The sequence below is a fragment of the Oncorhynchus clarkii genome, chromosome 12 (assembly GCF_045791955.1).
Source record: "Oncorhynchus clarkii lewisi isolate Uvic-CL-2024 chromosome 12, UVic_Ocla_1.0, whole genome shotgun sequence".
Classification (NCBI taxonomy): domain Eukaryota; kingdom Metazoa; phylum Chordata; class Actinopteri; order Salmoniformes; family Salmonidae; genus Oncorhynchus; species Oncorhynchus clarkii.
The window spans coordinates 67,700,839-67,715,471 of record NC_092158.1 but is presented as its reverse complement, the minus strand read 5'-3'; the positions used below and the strand labels follow the sequence as shown (position 1 = coordinate 67,715,471).

The 14,633-nt window shown below is 42.0% G+C and overlaps 1 protein-coding gene across 5 annotated transcripts in view; it reads left to right on the top strand.

Moving 5' to 3' along the window:
- The first annotated feature begins 589 nt into the window (after positions 1-589).
- LOC139421089 (oxysterol-binding protein-related protein 7-like) overlaps positions 590-14,633 on the top strand; it is a 28,838-nt gene continuing 14,794 nt past the window's right edge. For all 5 annotated transcript variants that reach the window (XM_071171621.1, XM_071171618.1, XM_071171620.1 and 2 more), the window contains exons 1-9: positions 590-646; positions 11,565-11,780; positions 12,259-12,399; positions 12,677-12,730; positions 12,907-13,020; positions 13,414-13,596; positions 13,799-13,931; positions 14,074-14,195; positions 14,361-14,462. In XM_071171621.1, the coding sequence (XP_071027722.1) occupies positions 11,640-11,780; positions 12,259-12,399; positions 12,677-12,730; positions 12,907-13,020; positions 13,414-13,596; positions 13,799-13,931; positions 14,074-14,195; positions 14,361-14,462 (990 nt within the window). In that variant the 5' untranslated portion in view covers positions 590-646; positions 11,565-11,639. The remainder of the gene's footprint in view (positions 647-11,564; positions 11,781-12,258; positions 12,400-12,676; positions 12,731-12,906; positions 13,021-13,413; positions 13,597-13,798; positions 13,932-14,073; positions 14,196-14,360; positions 14,463-14,633) is intronic.

Sequence of the window (14,633 nt, the reverse complement as noted above, 5' to 3'; positions counted from 1 at the left end):
TTATGAGGAAAAGTTAGGTGTTTTATTTCCCCCCCAAAACAACACCAAACAAATGCTATCTTTTTACAAAATAAAAAAAATACTATTCTGTGTGTGACTTCATTTTGTAAACATGTGGTTTATTAGGTCTACTCTGGTAAACAATATTGTCATGTAAAATATATTACTAGTGAATATAACATACAATTCTTAAAATGAATAAACCAATAGCCGAATAATTGGCTAATTGTACTGACTAATTCGTGCAAAGTCAATTAAATCATGTGTCACAACATTGATGTAAAAATGACCTGTTAAATTCATGTTATCTTTCTCTGATGCGTCAGGAATTTTGAGAGTTAAGGGTTTATAACTAGTGCGTGTTTTGGCAACTGGGAAGTTTTGGAATTCCGAATTGGATTTTTCCCAGTCGGAGTTCATTTTTCCCCGAGTCCCAGTTGTCTTGAATACTCTGAAGTTGGACATTTCCGAGTTCACAGTTGTTTTGAACGAGGCATATGGATTGGGCACACCTTTCTCACCTGGGACACTCGGATTTCGACGACGGAGTGACGTAGTGCTACGATATGACAAATGGGGAGGAAGCAAAAAAAAAGTCAGTCTTCTTTCACGCTGGCCACGTCCCTTGGTTATCCACGGGTTTCAGGTTAGTTTTTCGTTCTTATTTAATTGACAATAGGGAATAAATGAACATAATGCAAGTGCATTTAATTGGTTGAAACGAATGTTTGATTTAGAGAATTATTAGTAATTGTTTGTTTTGCTTCCATTGCGTTTGATTTTGCGAGTGTTTTTGTTTACTTTGCTTAGGCCTGTTTTAAGTAAAACAACTCATAATTTGTTGGAGATTGGACACCTTGAACTTCAACTGTGCCACCATAGGAGATGTAAGTGAGTGCTGCAATTAGCTCTCACAGTCCCACATCATAATTAGACGTTAATCCATGTTTCTTAAAACATCTAATTTGGAAGTTTTAGCAAACGTCACATTTCGAAGTGTTTACGGTTAAGTTTAGGCATAAACTCCTAATGTTTAAGATTGGGGATGGGTTTAAAACAAAAAACACAAACATCTTCCTGTTGCTGAGTTCGAGTTCGTTGCAACCTTAAGAATCGGAGACAGATGCCCATCCGCCATCCACAATGCTCACCGTTGCCCCTAGTGGCTGGTTTTCACGTCACTTCCCGATGTCCTCAGACATGGAGGGACATCGACTATTGACTTGTATCACGGGTGACCTGGCTGGCCTTTTCAAGCGTTCTCAACATTTTATCAAAAATGTTCTGAAGCCACAACAGTACTGTAATTAGGCCTACCTTTTCTGAGCAGCAATTGGCCCCGTTGGCGTAACATTATTAGCTATCTATGGCTTTGAAGCGCTTGCGTGTTCACACGAATGTGCTCAAATCCAGGTGCCAAACTAGTTTTTAATCAACGCGTGGGATACAGGGAGGATCTAGTGATACGTTTCTTGTTCATGCTATAACATTGTTGCTTATTCTCACAGACTTCTGAGATGCAGTGAAAATGAGGCTATCAAATGCCGTTTATTTTCAACTCTCCATCTCTGCTTTTCACTCGTGTGTCTTCTGCTTACCATCTTTGTAGAAATATATGCATCCAGTTACTCTCTGTCCTCAACTCATTTAGGACTTGAACTTCCATTGCCCATGTCCTAGTCTTGGTAACATTCTAAGGTAAAATGGTAACATTTGTATTGCGCTCATATTTGCTTTTAGGAATATGCACAAGTTGGCTATAAACACATTTCTGGCTCTTTAGTGTATATTTAGCTATTTTGATGAGGAAGGTTGTCAGTCACACAGTTAATGGCCTAGTTGGTGATTAAGGTGACAGTCCATACTTCCATCAGAACATATATGGGTAATGCTGAATGCCTATGGTTTATATAATGCTTTACAGATGGCCAGCCAGGGTGAGCATTTAGGAATGTTGTATCCCGGCCTTACTGAAGGTTGCACCGTGTGTCTACCCCTGATTCTGGTTCTGATAAACCCAAGTTGTGGACAAGGGAGTGGCTATGGTATGCATGTGGGCCCATCAAATGTGATTTGACCAATGCTACGGTACGAGTATGTCCCACAGCCATAGATACAGTCCTGCACAATGTCAGCCATGTTGGAATTCTCTTGGAACAGGCTTGGAACTTGCAGTGCCGCCAAAGCTTATGTTGGCAATCCCTTCAAAAAGCATCCTCCTTACCCCACAACACTTTCATTGTATGCCTCATGTTGTATTTCTAAACCTTGAACCTAGTCTAGAAGGTGGAACATCCCAGGTGTCCCAGTAGCAGCAGCAGTGTCATTGCGGCTGTAAGGGGCCCTGTGTGTTGATGCAGCTCAGGCACATTCCTGGAGCACAGGAACCTGTTTGATCACCCTATGCCTCCGGCACCTGATGCTGTCTTTCTCTCTCTCTCTCTCTCTCGTGACTTTCTTTATCTCTTCTGGCAGTTTTCTCCTTGGTGTTCCCGTGATCTGCTTCAAAGATCATTCTGATTATTAGGCGTTCCTCTTCCAACCAAGACTCCGATGTTGTGATTGCTACTCTGGACTGCATCAGGAGTAAGCTACAGCGGCGGGGTTGTTTGTAGACGTTTTACTCTTGGTTGTTAGGAGTAACTCGGCAGTTGCTATGGTTGTGTTACTGCACACAGCTGTTCAGAACATTTGATCCAGATCCAAATGAACCAAGCATCCAGAACAGGCTCATGTTTTGTTGGTGTCAGGTATGTGTCAATAGTTAGAAGTTCTCTGATTCAAACCATAAGAGATGCGGCTATCAAGAGCCCTTTATCAATGCTGACAGGAAGCTCTTGTTTTTTTTCCCCAAACGTCACCACACTTTCAGTCCGCGTGTTTTTTAAAAGGCCTGAGAAACATAGTTGCCCTCTTACTCAAAAGAAGTCTGTTTGTATCCTTGTTATCTGGTTGAACGACATATTCCACATCGTTATTGTGTGTGTCAGTCCCTGTAACATTCTTCTTCGTCCCGACTTAGCATAAAGCTGACCATGTATCATGACGGCATAAGCCTCAAGTCATTTGGTCTGCGAGATTCAGGAATGCCATTGTTTGATGGCTGTATTTTAGTATATTTTAAAATGATTTCAAAGCCACCCAAGTGAGTTTAGTTTCAGTTGACTACAGTATGTAATACATTGTTCATGACATATTGTAAATAATCAGCAACAGCAACTCGTATTACTCCCTGTAGAAATGAGAAAATACAGTCAATTACCTAGAAAGTTGTTTGTGTTTACCACCAGTTGATGGAGAAACTGTAATCAAAATGGCCTCCTCGGCTAAATGTAATCTGCGGGATATTGGAGTTTTTCTGTTTTTTTGTACTCTGATGATGCCCCCTCAGTCAATTTTGTCAGCAATAACTACCATGAAATTTACTCGTCAACAACCTATTTTTCTTGACAAAATAATGAAGATGACAAGACGAGAAGCCCTGGAAAAATCCTATTATAAATGACTTTTCATTTTAGTTGACAAATGTAACGAAACGAGAATTCCGCGTGAAACTAATGTTTCACAATTTGACATGAAGCTCATTTTCATCTGTTTTGTCCAATCATAAGCATGCATGGTTTAGCAGAATATTTCATGTAATCCTCTGATTACCTCATTGTCTATAATGTCTTTCTGTTGTGTGGGCTGTTTGAGCAAAGCTTGCTCTCCCACACACAGTTCCTGGAAGGTCACTCCACTCTTTTGAACTGATGTGCAAACAGGACACGAATTGTAACATACCTCAGTTAGAAACAACAATACTGTCATTGATTCTTTGCTTTCCTATAGGCAGTTTTTGCTCTGATCACATCAGAAGCTCAATTTTGCCATGTTATTGGCTGTTCATCAGAATTTAAGCAGGAATATGATCTTTTACTTTTGAAGAGCGCCAACAACTACAGGTTAAACTCGAAGCATACTATTTAATGGTAAATAAACCTGGTAAACACCTCGTAGCGCTCACAAAAAGAATACACGCCAGACCAGTTATAATTTGAAAAGATAAGGATACGAATGCTAAAAATAGAGACAATGCTATAAATAACCATTTTAAAAGCTACTATGAAATTCTTTATAAATCAGAATGAAATAAGTTGGACTGAACCTATAGCCTTCATGGACTCTGAAGCAACTATCAGCAGATAAAAAAATAATCACTAAAAATGGAAAGTAGCCCCCTATTTTACTCAAATGACATCAATCACTCAATTCAGTGCTTCCGAGTTCCATGTATAAAACAGTTATTTCCGTTATATTAAAACCATGAAAATCTGGAGTCCCCTACAGATTGCAGATTTTAATAAATTGCGACAATACAATTATAACCAAACTCCAATGCAACAGAATGGCAAAAGTCTTACCAGACTTGATACATTTGTATTTATCATGGATCCCCATTTATTTTATTTAACATAAGTCAGTTGAACAAATTCTTATTTACAATGACCCTATCCCGGAAGATGCTGGGCCAATTGTGCACCGCCTTATGGGACTCCCAATCACGGCCGGTTGTGATACAGACTGGAATCGAACCAGGGTCTGTAGTGACGCCTCTGGCACTAAGATGCAGTGCCTTAGACCGCTGCGCCACTTGCAAGCCCAGGCATCAGCTACTCTTCCTGGGGTCCAGCAAAATTAAGGCAGTTCTACACAATTCAAAACATTACATTTCACAACACATTGCAAGGGGTTCATGTTTTTTTTGCCCTAGCACGACACAGCTGATTTTTAAAATAATCAACTTATCAAGCTTTGATCATTTGAATCAGCTGTGTAGTACTTGGGCAAAAACCAAAACATGCACCCCTTGGGGTCCCGAGGATGGAGTTTGGGATATGCTGGTATAGTATGCATGTTATCATGTGTGTGTGTGTCTGTGCCTCTTCAGTCCCGGCTCTTTAATCAGTTGTATTTTGATCAGTTTTCACTTGATGTGGAACAGAGTTCCATGTAGTCATGTGCCACCTCCCATAGTCTGTTATGGACTTGGGGACTGTGAAGAGACCTCTGGTGGTATGTCTTGTGTGGTATGCATGGGTGTCTGAACTGTGTGCTAGTAGTTTAAACAGACATGTGGCATTCAACATGTCAATACTTCTCACACATGTAACTTTGAGCCAGGACAGATTGACACTAATTTTAGCTCTTGTGTACATTTAAGGGCCAGTTGTGCTGCCCGGTTCTGGACCAATTGTAATTTTGTTTTAGTGAATGATTAGTCCCAAATACAATGCTTTCAGTTTAAATATTTAGGACTTATTTCTTGCCACCCATTCTGAAACTGACTAAAGCTCTTTAAGTGTTGCAGTGATTTTACTTGCTGTGGTAGCTGATGCATAGACACACAGGCTTTACTCAGAGCCAGTCGCGGGTCATTAGTAAAGATTGAAAAAATACAGCCTAGACAGCTGCCCTGGTGAATGCCTGACTCTACCTGGATTATGTTGGAGAGGCTTCCATTGTGTTCTTTAATGATAATGTCAAAAACTGAACTAAGAAAACAGCTCCCACAATCTTTTTATAAATGTCTCTAAGACAATCGTCCGTAATCTGTGTATGTGCTGTACATCTTGAATGCCCTTCCCTATAAGCGCCATGAAAATCTGTGAATTTGTTTACTGTAAAACTCAGCAAAAAAAAGAAACGTCCCTTTTTCAGGACCCTGTCTTTCAAAGATAATTCGTAAAAATCCAAATAACTTCACAGATCTTCATTGTAAAGGGTTTAAACACTTTCTCATGCTTGTTCAAAGAACTATGAACATGCACCTGTGGAACGGTTGTTAACTTCTCTGGGATATTTGGGACGGTAGTGTCCCACTTCGCCAACAGCCAGTGAAATTGCAGGGCGCCAAATTCAAACCAGAAATCTACTAATTAAAATTCCTCAAACATACAAGTATTATACACCATTTTAAAGATGAACTTCTCGTTAATCCAGCCACAGTGTCTGATTTCAAAAAGGCTTTACGGTTATGTTAGGTCAGCGCCTAGCCACAGAAAAACATACCTCTCCTTCTTTGGAAAATGGCTGTGTCACAAAATATAGAAATAGCGTTAAAATGAATCACTAACCTTTGATCTTCACCGGATGGCAGTCCCAGGACTCCATGTTAGACAAATGTGTTTTGTTCGATAAAGTTCATCTTTAAGTGCAACAATTTCAAATTAGGTTTTTGGACAATGTTCAAAAATGCATTGTCTCAAACAAACACCCGGTGAAAGTGCAGAGAGCCACATCAAATTACAGAAATACTCATCATAAACATTGATGAAAGATACAAGTGTAAACACACAATTAACGATAAACTTCTCCTTAACGCAACCGCTGTGGCAGATTTCAAAAGTTTTACGGTAAAAAGCACACCATGCAGTTATGTTAGGTCAGCGCCTAGCCACAGAAAAACCTACAGCCATTTTTCAACCAAGGAGAGGTGTCACAAAACTCAAATAGCGTTATAAATATTCACTTACCTTTGATCTTCATCGGAATGCACTCCCAGGAATCCCAGTTCTACAATAAATGTTTGTTTTGTTCGATAGTCAATTTATGTCCAAATACCTCCTTTTTGTTTGCGCGTTTAGTTCACAAATCCAAATTCACAGGGCGCAGGCACTTAGTTCAAAGTCAAACAGTTCCATTAGGGTTCGTAGAAACATGTCAAACGATGTATATAATCAATCTTTATGATGTTTTTATCATAAATCTTCAATAATATTCCAACCGGACAATTCTTTTGTCTTTAGAAATGAAACGGAACGGAGCTCGCTCTCATGGCCGCGTACGTGACTTAGCTCATGAAATTCTGCCAGACCCCTGGTTCAAACTGCTCTTATTCGCTCCCTTTTCGTAGTAAAAGCCTGAAACAAGGTTCTAAAGACTGTTGACATCTAGTGGAAGCCTTAGGATGTGCAATATGACCCCATAGACACTGTATATTGGATAGGCAATCACTTAAAAAAATACAAACCTCAGATTTCCCACTTCCTGGTTGGATTTTTCTCTCAGGTTTTTGCCTGCCATATGAGTTCTGTTATACTCACAGACATCATTCAAACAGTTTTAGAAACTTCAGTGTTTTATATCAAAATCTACTAATTATATGCATATTCTAGCTTTTGGGCCTGAGTAGCAGGCAGTTTACTCTGGGCACCTTATTCATCCAAGCTACTCAATACTGCCCCCCAGTCCCAAAGAAGTTAAGACACTAACAGCTTACAGACGGTAGGCAATTAAGGTCACAGTAATGAAAACTTAGGACACTAAAGAGGCATTTCTACTGACTCTGAAAAACACCAAAAGAAAGACGCACAGGGTCCCTGCTCATCTGCATGAACGTGCCTTAGGCATGCTGCAAGGAGGCATGAGGACTACAGATGTGGCCAGGGCAATAAATTGCAATGTCCGTACTGTGAGACGCCTAAGACAGCGCTACCGGGAGACAGGACGGACAGCTGATCGTCCTCACAGTGGCAGACCACGTGTAACAACACCTGCACAGGATCGGTACATCCAAACATCACACCTGCGGGACAGGTATAGGATGGCAACAACAGCTGCCCGAGTTACACCAGGAATGCATAATCCCACCATCACAGCTCAGACTGTCCGCAACAGGCTGAGAGAAGCTGGAATGAGGGCTGATAGGCCTGTTGTAAGGCAGGTCCTCAACAGACATCACCAGCAACAACATCTATGGGCACAAACCCACCGTCGCTGGACCAGACAGGACTGGCAAAAAGTGCTCTTCACTGACGAGTTGCGGTTTTGTCTCACCAGGGGTGATGGTCGGATTCGCGTTTATCGTCGAAGGAATGAGTGTTACACCGAGGCCTGTACTATGGTGTGGGATCAAGTTGGAGAGTCCGTCATGGTCTGGTGCAGTGTGTCACAGCATCATCGGACTGAGCTTGTTGTCATTGTAGGTAATCGTAACACTGTGTGTTACAGGGAAGACATCCTCCCTCATGTGGTACCCTTCCTGCAGGCTCATCCTGACATGACCCTCCAGCATGACAATGCCACCAGCCATACTTCTCGTTCTGTGTGTGATTTCCTGCAAGACAGGAATGTCAGTGTTCTGCCATGGCCAGCGAAGAGCCCGGATCTCAATCCCATTGAGCACGTTGGGACCTGTTGGATCGGAGGGTGAGGGCAAGGGCCATTCCCCCCCAGAAATGTCTGGGAACTTGTAGGTTCAAAAGTGGGTACAAAAATTATCAGATTAATCTTGCCATTGAGAAAATTTAAAACAAAACGAGACAATACCTTTTTTAAGGTCTGTCTTGCAAAACCACGCATTCTTGCGTTCTAACTACCCACTATTCAAAGCGCTCTGAACAAATTAAGGGAATCTTTCACAAACATTGTCACATTCTAAAATCCGATGATAGTCTCTGTAATGTGTTTTCAGACCTTCCCTTGGTCATATTCTCGTGGGGCAGAAATCTCAGACCAATTGATACACCCTGATTTACCACCCCAAGATATTCCTGAGCAATGTCTATTTGCACCCCTACTGGATGAAAATTACAAGTGTAATGGCTGTGCTCAATGCAATGGCACTTATGAATGTAGATCCTTCAAACACCCACAAACAGGGAAATCGATCCCAATCAAAGGTGTTATTACGTGCTCCACTAAGGCAGTTATTTGTCCTTGTGGTAAAAATTGTGGGTAAAACAAAGCGCGAATTAAAAGTACGTATCTCAGAGCGTCTTTTTTAAAATTACATTTTTTACATTTTTGCATCTGAGCTCCTAGAGTGTGTGGCTCTCCTTTATTTTCATGGGAACTTGTAGGTGCCTTGGTGGAGAGTGGGGTCACCATTAGGTGCAAAAACTTGACTTACCCAGTTGAGGCCCACTTTTTGGAGGCAGGCCACTCGATTTCGCCTCTGCGTTATATTGTCATCGAACACGTCACCCTCCCTAGTAGAGGGGGTGACCTTTTAGAATTTATTGTTAAAACAAGAGGCTGCCTGGATCTTTAACTTAAAGACCCTTGCTCCCTTCGGTCTCAACGTAGACTTTGATCTGAAGCCATTCTTGTGATTATTGTGACTTTGCCATTGTAATTGTTTGTAAGCTTGTGTAGTCTAAAATGAATCTATGATCGTATGCTATCCATTTGTTTTTTGTATGCGATTTTAATATTTGAGAATTAACCAATGATATTAGGCCACTCTTGGCCATGATTACATAGCGTCTTTTGACACTATAAATGAGTCATCCCGCAGTGTTTGTGATTATACCCTGATGAAGACAGCTTGGCTGTCGAAACGTTGGGTATTACATTTTTGAATCTGAGCTCCTAGAGTGTGCAGCTCTCCTTTATTTTCATGGGAACTTGGTGGAGAGTGGGGTAACATCGCACAGCAAGAACTGGCAAATCTGGCGCAGTCCATGAGGAAGAGCTGCACTGTGGTACTTAATGCAGCTGGTGGCCACACCAGATACTGACTGTTACTTTTGATTTTGACCACCACCTTTGTTCAGGGACACATTATTCAATTTCTGTTAGTCACATGTCTGTGGAACTTGTTCAGTGTGTCTGTTGTTTAATCTTGTTGTGTAAATATTTGTCTGAACATATGTTTGCTGAAAATAAACTCATTTGACAGTGAGAGGAAGTTTTATCTAGTCAAAATTATTTTTTTTTTACAAAAGTTGTCTAAAGGTTGTTAACATGCCGATTGGTCGGCTGTTTGATCGAATGACTTGCTTCACTCCAGGCCTGAGGGGGCACACTTTCCTGTATGTTTAGATTGAAGAGATGGAAATAGGAGTGGCAATATCATCTGCTATCATCCTCAGTAATTTTCCATCCAGGTTATCAGACTCAGGTGGATTGTCATTGTTGATAAAAAATAAAAATCACCTCTTCCACACACTTTAAGTAATATAAAATTATTAATGCATGGATGTATAGGTTCAGAATTTGTTGTTGGCATGGACTTTGTTGAAGCTCCTTTGGCAGCGATTACAGCCTTGAGTCGTCTTGGGTATGACGCTACAAGCTTGGTACTTGGGGAGTTTCTCCCATTCTTCTCTGCAGATCTTCTCCAGCTCTGTCAGGTTGGATGGGGAGTGTCGCTGCACAGCAATTTTTTTGTTGTTGTCTTGGCTGTGTGCTTAGGGTCGTTGTACTGTTGGAAGATGAACCATTCGCCCCATTCTGAGGTCCTGAGCACTCTGGAGCAAGTTTTCATCTTTCCCTCTATCCTGACTAGTCTCCCTGTCCCTGCCGCTGAAAAACATCCCCACGGCATAATGCTGCCGCCACCATGCTTCACCGAAGGGATAGTGCCAGGTTTCCTCCAGATGTGACGCTTGGCATTCAGGCCAAAGAGTTCAATCTTGGTTTCATCAGACCAGAGAATCTTGTTTCTCATGGTCTGAGAGTCTAGGTGCTTTTTGTAAAACTCCAAGCGGTCTGTCATGTGCCGTTTACTGAGGAGTGGCTTCCGTCTGGCCACAGTACCTTCCCCAGATCTGTGCCTCGATACAATCCTGTCTCGGACCTCATAGCTTGGTTTTTGCTCTGACATGCACTGTCAACTGTGGGACCTTTATATAGACAGGTTTGTGCCTTTCCAAATCATGGCCAATCAATTGAATTTACCACAGGTGGACTCCAATTAAGTTGTGGAAACATGATGCACCGGAGCTCAATTTGGTGTCTCATAGCAAAGGGGCTGAATAGTGATGTAAATAAGGTATTTCTGTTTTTAATACATTTGTAAAAATGTCAACCTGTTTTCGCTTTGTCATTATGGGTTATTGTGTGTAGATTGCTGATTTAAACGGTTTTATTTAATCTATTTTAGAATAAGTCTAACAATTTGGAAAAAATCTCAAGGGGTGTTAATACTTCCCGAAGGCACTGTATGTGTTTACATCTCAACATTGGTGTGTTACTGTGGTGTTGGATGCTATCAAGGGACTAAAGACATTCTTCCATGGAATAGGATAACGCTGGAGTACCAGTAGATCGATCAATTTTCTTTTTACTGTGGAATTATATCTGTTTGATACTTTTGATAATATCTCATGCTGTAGATTAGGTCTAATTTAAACTTTTTCAGGAAAATATTGTTTTGACTGAAATTAAAAAAAGAGCTGACCAATTTAAAAATTGCTAGTAGAATCTGATTATTTTTGAATAATGCATTGTCTTATTCTTTGGTCAGTACTCCTGGACCTTGTCTAGTACTGCTTTGTCCACCACGGTCTTCATAAGGCCAAGCCAACCATAAGGTTGAGGAGGTTGTGGTGGATTATGTGTAAATTGTCTTCCTCATTTTCCTGAACTTATGATCCAAGGGCCCACTGCAGCAGGGCAGCACACGTGATGTGTGTTCCTGACACTTGCATTTCAAGAAAAGACATCCTCAAGTCTATTTATCTGATTTCTCATCATTTAAAATGGGACATTAAAAAGTGTATGAAGCTGCTAAATGTGAAACCAGTTAAAATGCCTTTTTTTGTCTCCTCACATTACTGTTCCTTTTGTGTCAACAGATTTGTGTTTCCTCTGAGAGAGAACCTTGTTGAAAAGCAGAGCTTACTTTAAGCGACATTGTTCATCCAATCATAATGATGGACCCTCGGGTGTGCCCACCCTCACTCAACAGCAGCCAATCAGTGATGAGCAATCTGGACAAGTCTCCTTCTGGAGGATTCAAGGCCGGACACTCACGGAACGACAGCGCTGGGTCATCACGCAACTCCCGGCAGGTAGTTTCTGAGCCGTTTCTTTTTATTAAAAGTGCGAGTGGGGTGTGCCTGGCTTTTGTATATGACGGGTCTCCTCTTTACACTATAATGCAACCAATGATGTATATAACCATCATGAATATCTCTATGAATGGATGGCTGAATGGATGAAACCCACTTTGTGAGTATTAAGTTCTTTATGGACAATGCAACATTTTTATTTTATTTAACCTTTATTTAATTAGGCAAGTCAGTTAAGAACAAATTCTTATTTTACAATGACGGCCTACCCCGGCCAAACCCTCCCCTAACCCGGACGACGCTGGGCCAATTGTGCGCTGCCCTATGGGACTCATGATCACGGCCGGTTGTGATACAGCCCGGGATTGAACCAGGGTCTGTAGTGACGCCTCTAGTAGCACTGAGATGCTGTGCCTTAGACCGCTGTGCCACTTGGGAGCCAAACTAATGAAAACTGTATTCCCCCCCCCCCCCATAGAACTCCAGGAACTGGGAGGTGTTGGAAGACCACATGGACATGGCTTCAGGGATCGGGTCAGGGCTGGACATGAGCATACCTGGTATCTGTGAGGGCTTCCTGATGAAGAGGAGGAAGTACCCTTTGAATGGCTGGCACAAGGTAATGTGAAGGCTATACTTGGCAAGCCAATTTGAAGAACAGTTGAAAGCCAATTTGAAGCACAGTTTTGCTTTTTAGTTCTGTTTCACCATCACTCCTGACTTCCTGGGGTGGATTCACTAGTAGCCAAATGGAAGTAAATGGCTGGAAGGGACTAATCCAGGGTTTCCCAAACTAATCTAAACCTCTCTCAAAAAAATAAATCTGTTCTCATTGCTACTGGTGTGCACTTATGAATAGACCCCTGTCTGATGTGGTTCTGTCGCTCTCCTTTCAGAGGTACTTCCTGTTGGAAAAAGGGATCCTCAAGTACTCCAAGACACAGCAGGATGTATGTATTCACAATACATTTCCAAAAACACAAATTCAACTCACGATTGCAATCATTCTGAAATCGGTCAGTGCCGTATTGTAAATGTTACAGGCTATGTAATGCTTGTTTATACACGTTGGACAATACAATGGGGGGGGGGGGGGGTTCATCCATTCTAATGTTCCACTGGTCAGATCCAAAGAGGAAAACTCCACGGCTCCCTGGACGTTAGCCTCGCTGTCATGTCCATCAACAAGAAGTCCAATCGCATCGATCTGGATGGTGGAGACTATTTATACCACGTCAAGGTACACTGAGTATCCCAAGTTACTAAGAACATGCTCTTTCCATGACCTAGACTGACCAGGTGAAAGCGCTAATCTTTTATTGATGTCAATTGTTAAATCCACTTCAATCAGTGTAGATGAAGGGGAGGAGATGGGTAGAAGAACACTTTTTTTTTTTTTTTAAAGCCTTGAGACATGGATTGTGTGGCATTGATGGTGAATGGGCAAGACGAAAGATTTAAGTGCCTTTGAACGGGTGCCAGGCACACCGGATTGTGTCAAGAACTGCAGTGCTGATGTATTTTTTATCACGCTCAACGGTTTCCTTTTCACATCTGTTTCTTATCCAGAAGAAGTAGCATGTGTTGTCCCCAATTAACGTAATTATTCATGTCAAATTCACTCTCCTGTTAGGCCAAGAACAGTGACTTGTTCTACATATGGCTGACCAAGCTGTGTGCCCATCGTGTCTTCAAGAAGAATGAGGCCTTGGGCGTCCACCACGGAGTCCTCCATGCCCTCACCATGGGCAACAGCACGTTGTTGCCAGCCATGGCCAGTCTAGCCCAGAGGAACCAAGCTGCCATGCCAGGCATGGTGAGTGAACAGAGAAACAGGGGTGTGATGCAATGTGGTCTCCTACTTGCAGTGCTACAACCAAATACGCTCTGGTCACACCGAAATAGGTGAAGGTATATTCTGAATAGAACAAGAGGACTTTATACAAATTGGCTTTGACTGAAACTTGACTACTCTTCTTTCTCTTTCCCTCCTCTGTCCCCAAATCATGTGGTTCCAGTACCCTCACTATGACAGCACTGCCTCGGTCTACCAGGCTGAGATGGAGGTTCCGCCCACAGCAGCCCCAGGGGTCAACGGCAAGGTGGCAGCGTGGCTCCAGCAGACCCACCAGTCCGATACCTGCTCCCAAGGTAAGGTACTTCCATGGTGAGGCTAGGGAATCAAGGCTATCATTTTACAATTCAGCATGAAAAGAATATCCAGTTATTTTCAGAGCTAAGCTTTCACTCCAAAGCTTTATCAATAATCTTCTCTGACCCTTGACCCCCACAGAGCTAGCTCGTTCTCAGTTGGACTTGACTGAGTTGGCCCAGCTCATCCAGAGGCTCAATTGGCTGGAGAGTGACCAGCAACCAATCTCCAACAGTGACCTAGAGCGACGAATCAACATGCAGGTAAGGTCACCGCCCTAACCACTACTCTACAATCGCACGTGCTGTATATGAGATGTTCTCTATGGTTGGAAAGAATGGTACACCTGTGAGTGTGACATTGGAGTATTCATTTAGTGGTTGGCTGTTCTTTAGTCTGAGCATGTATCTGTTCTACCTGTCTTTCAGAATCTGACCCTTAATACCCCCAAGGCCAAGAAGGAGAGGAAGACGACAAACAAGATATTTGGTCACTCTCGCACCCTGTCTGGAGTCGAAACCCGCGGCATGGTAAGTTCTCATGTCCTATATAGTGGGTATCATAAGTATGTTTTTCCACATTTTGTTGTTACAAAGTGGGACTGAAATGGATATAATACTTTTTTTTTAAGTAATTTATGTACAGAAAATACTCTGTCAGTGAAAAATACAATTAGACAATTTCCAAATTGACAAAAATGT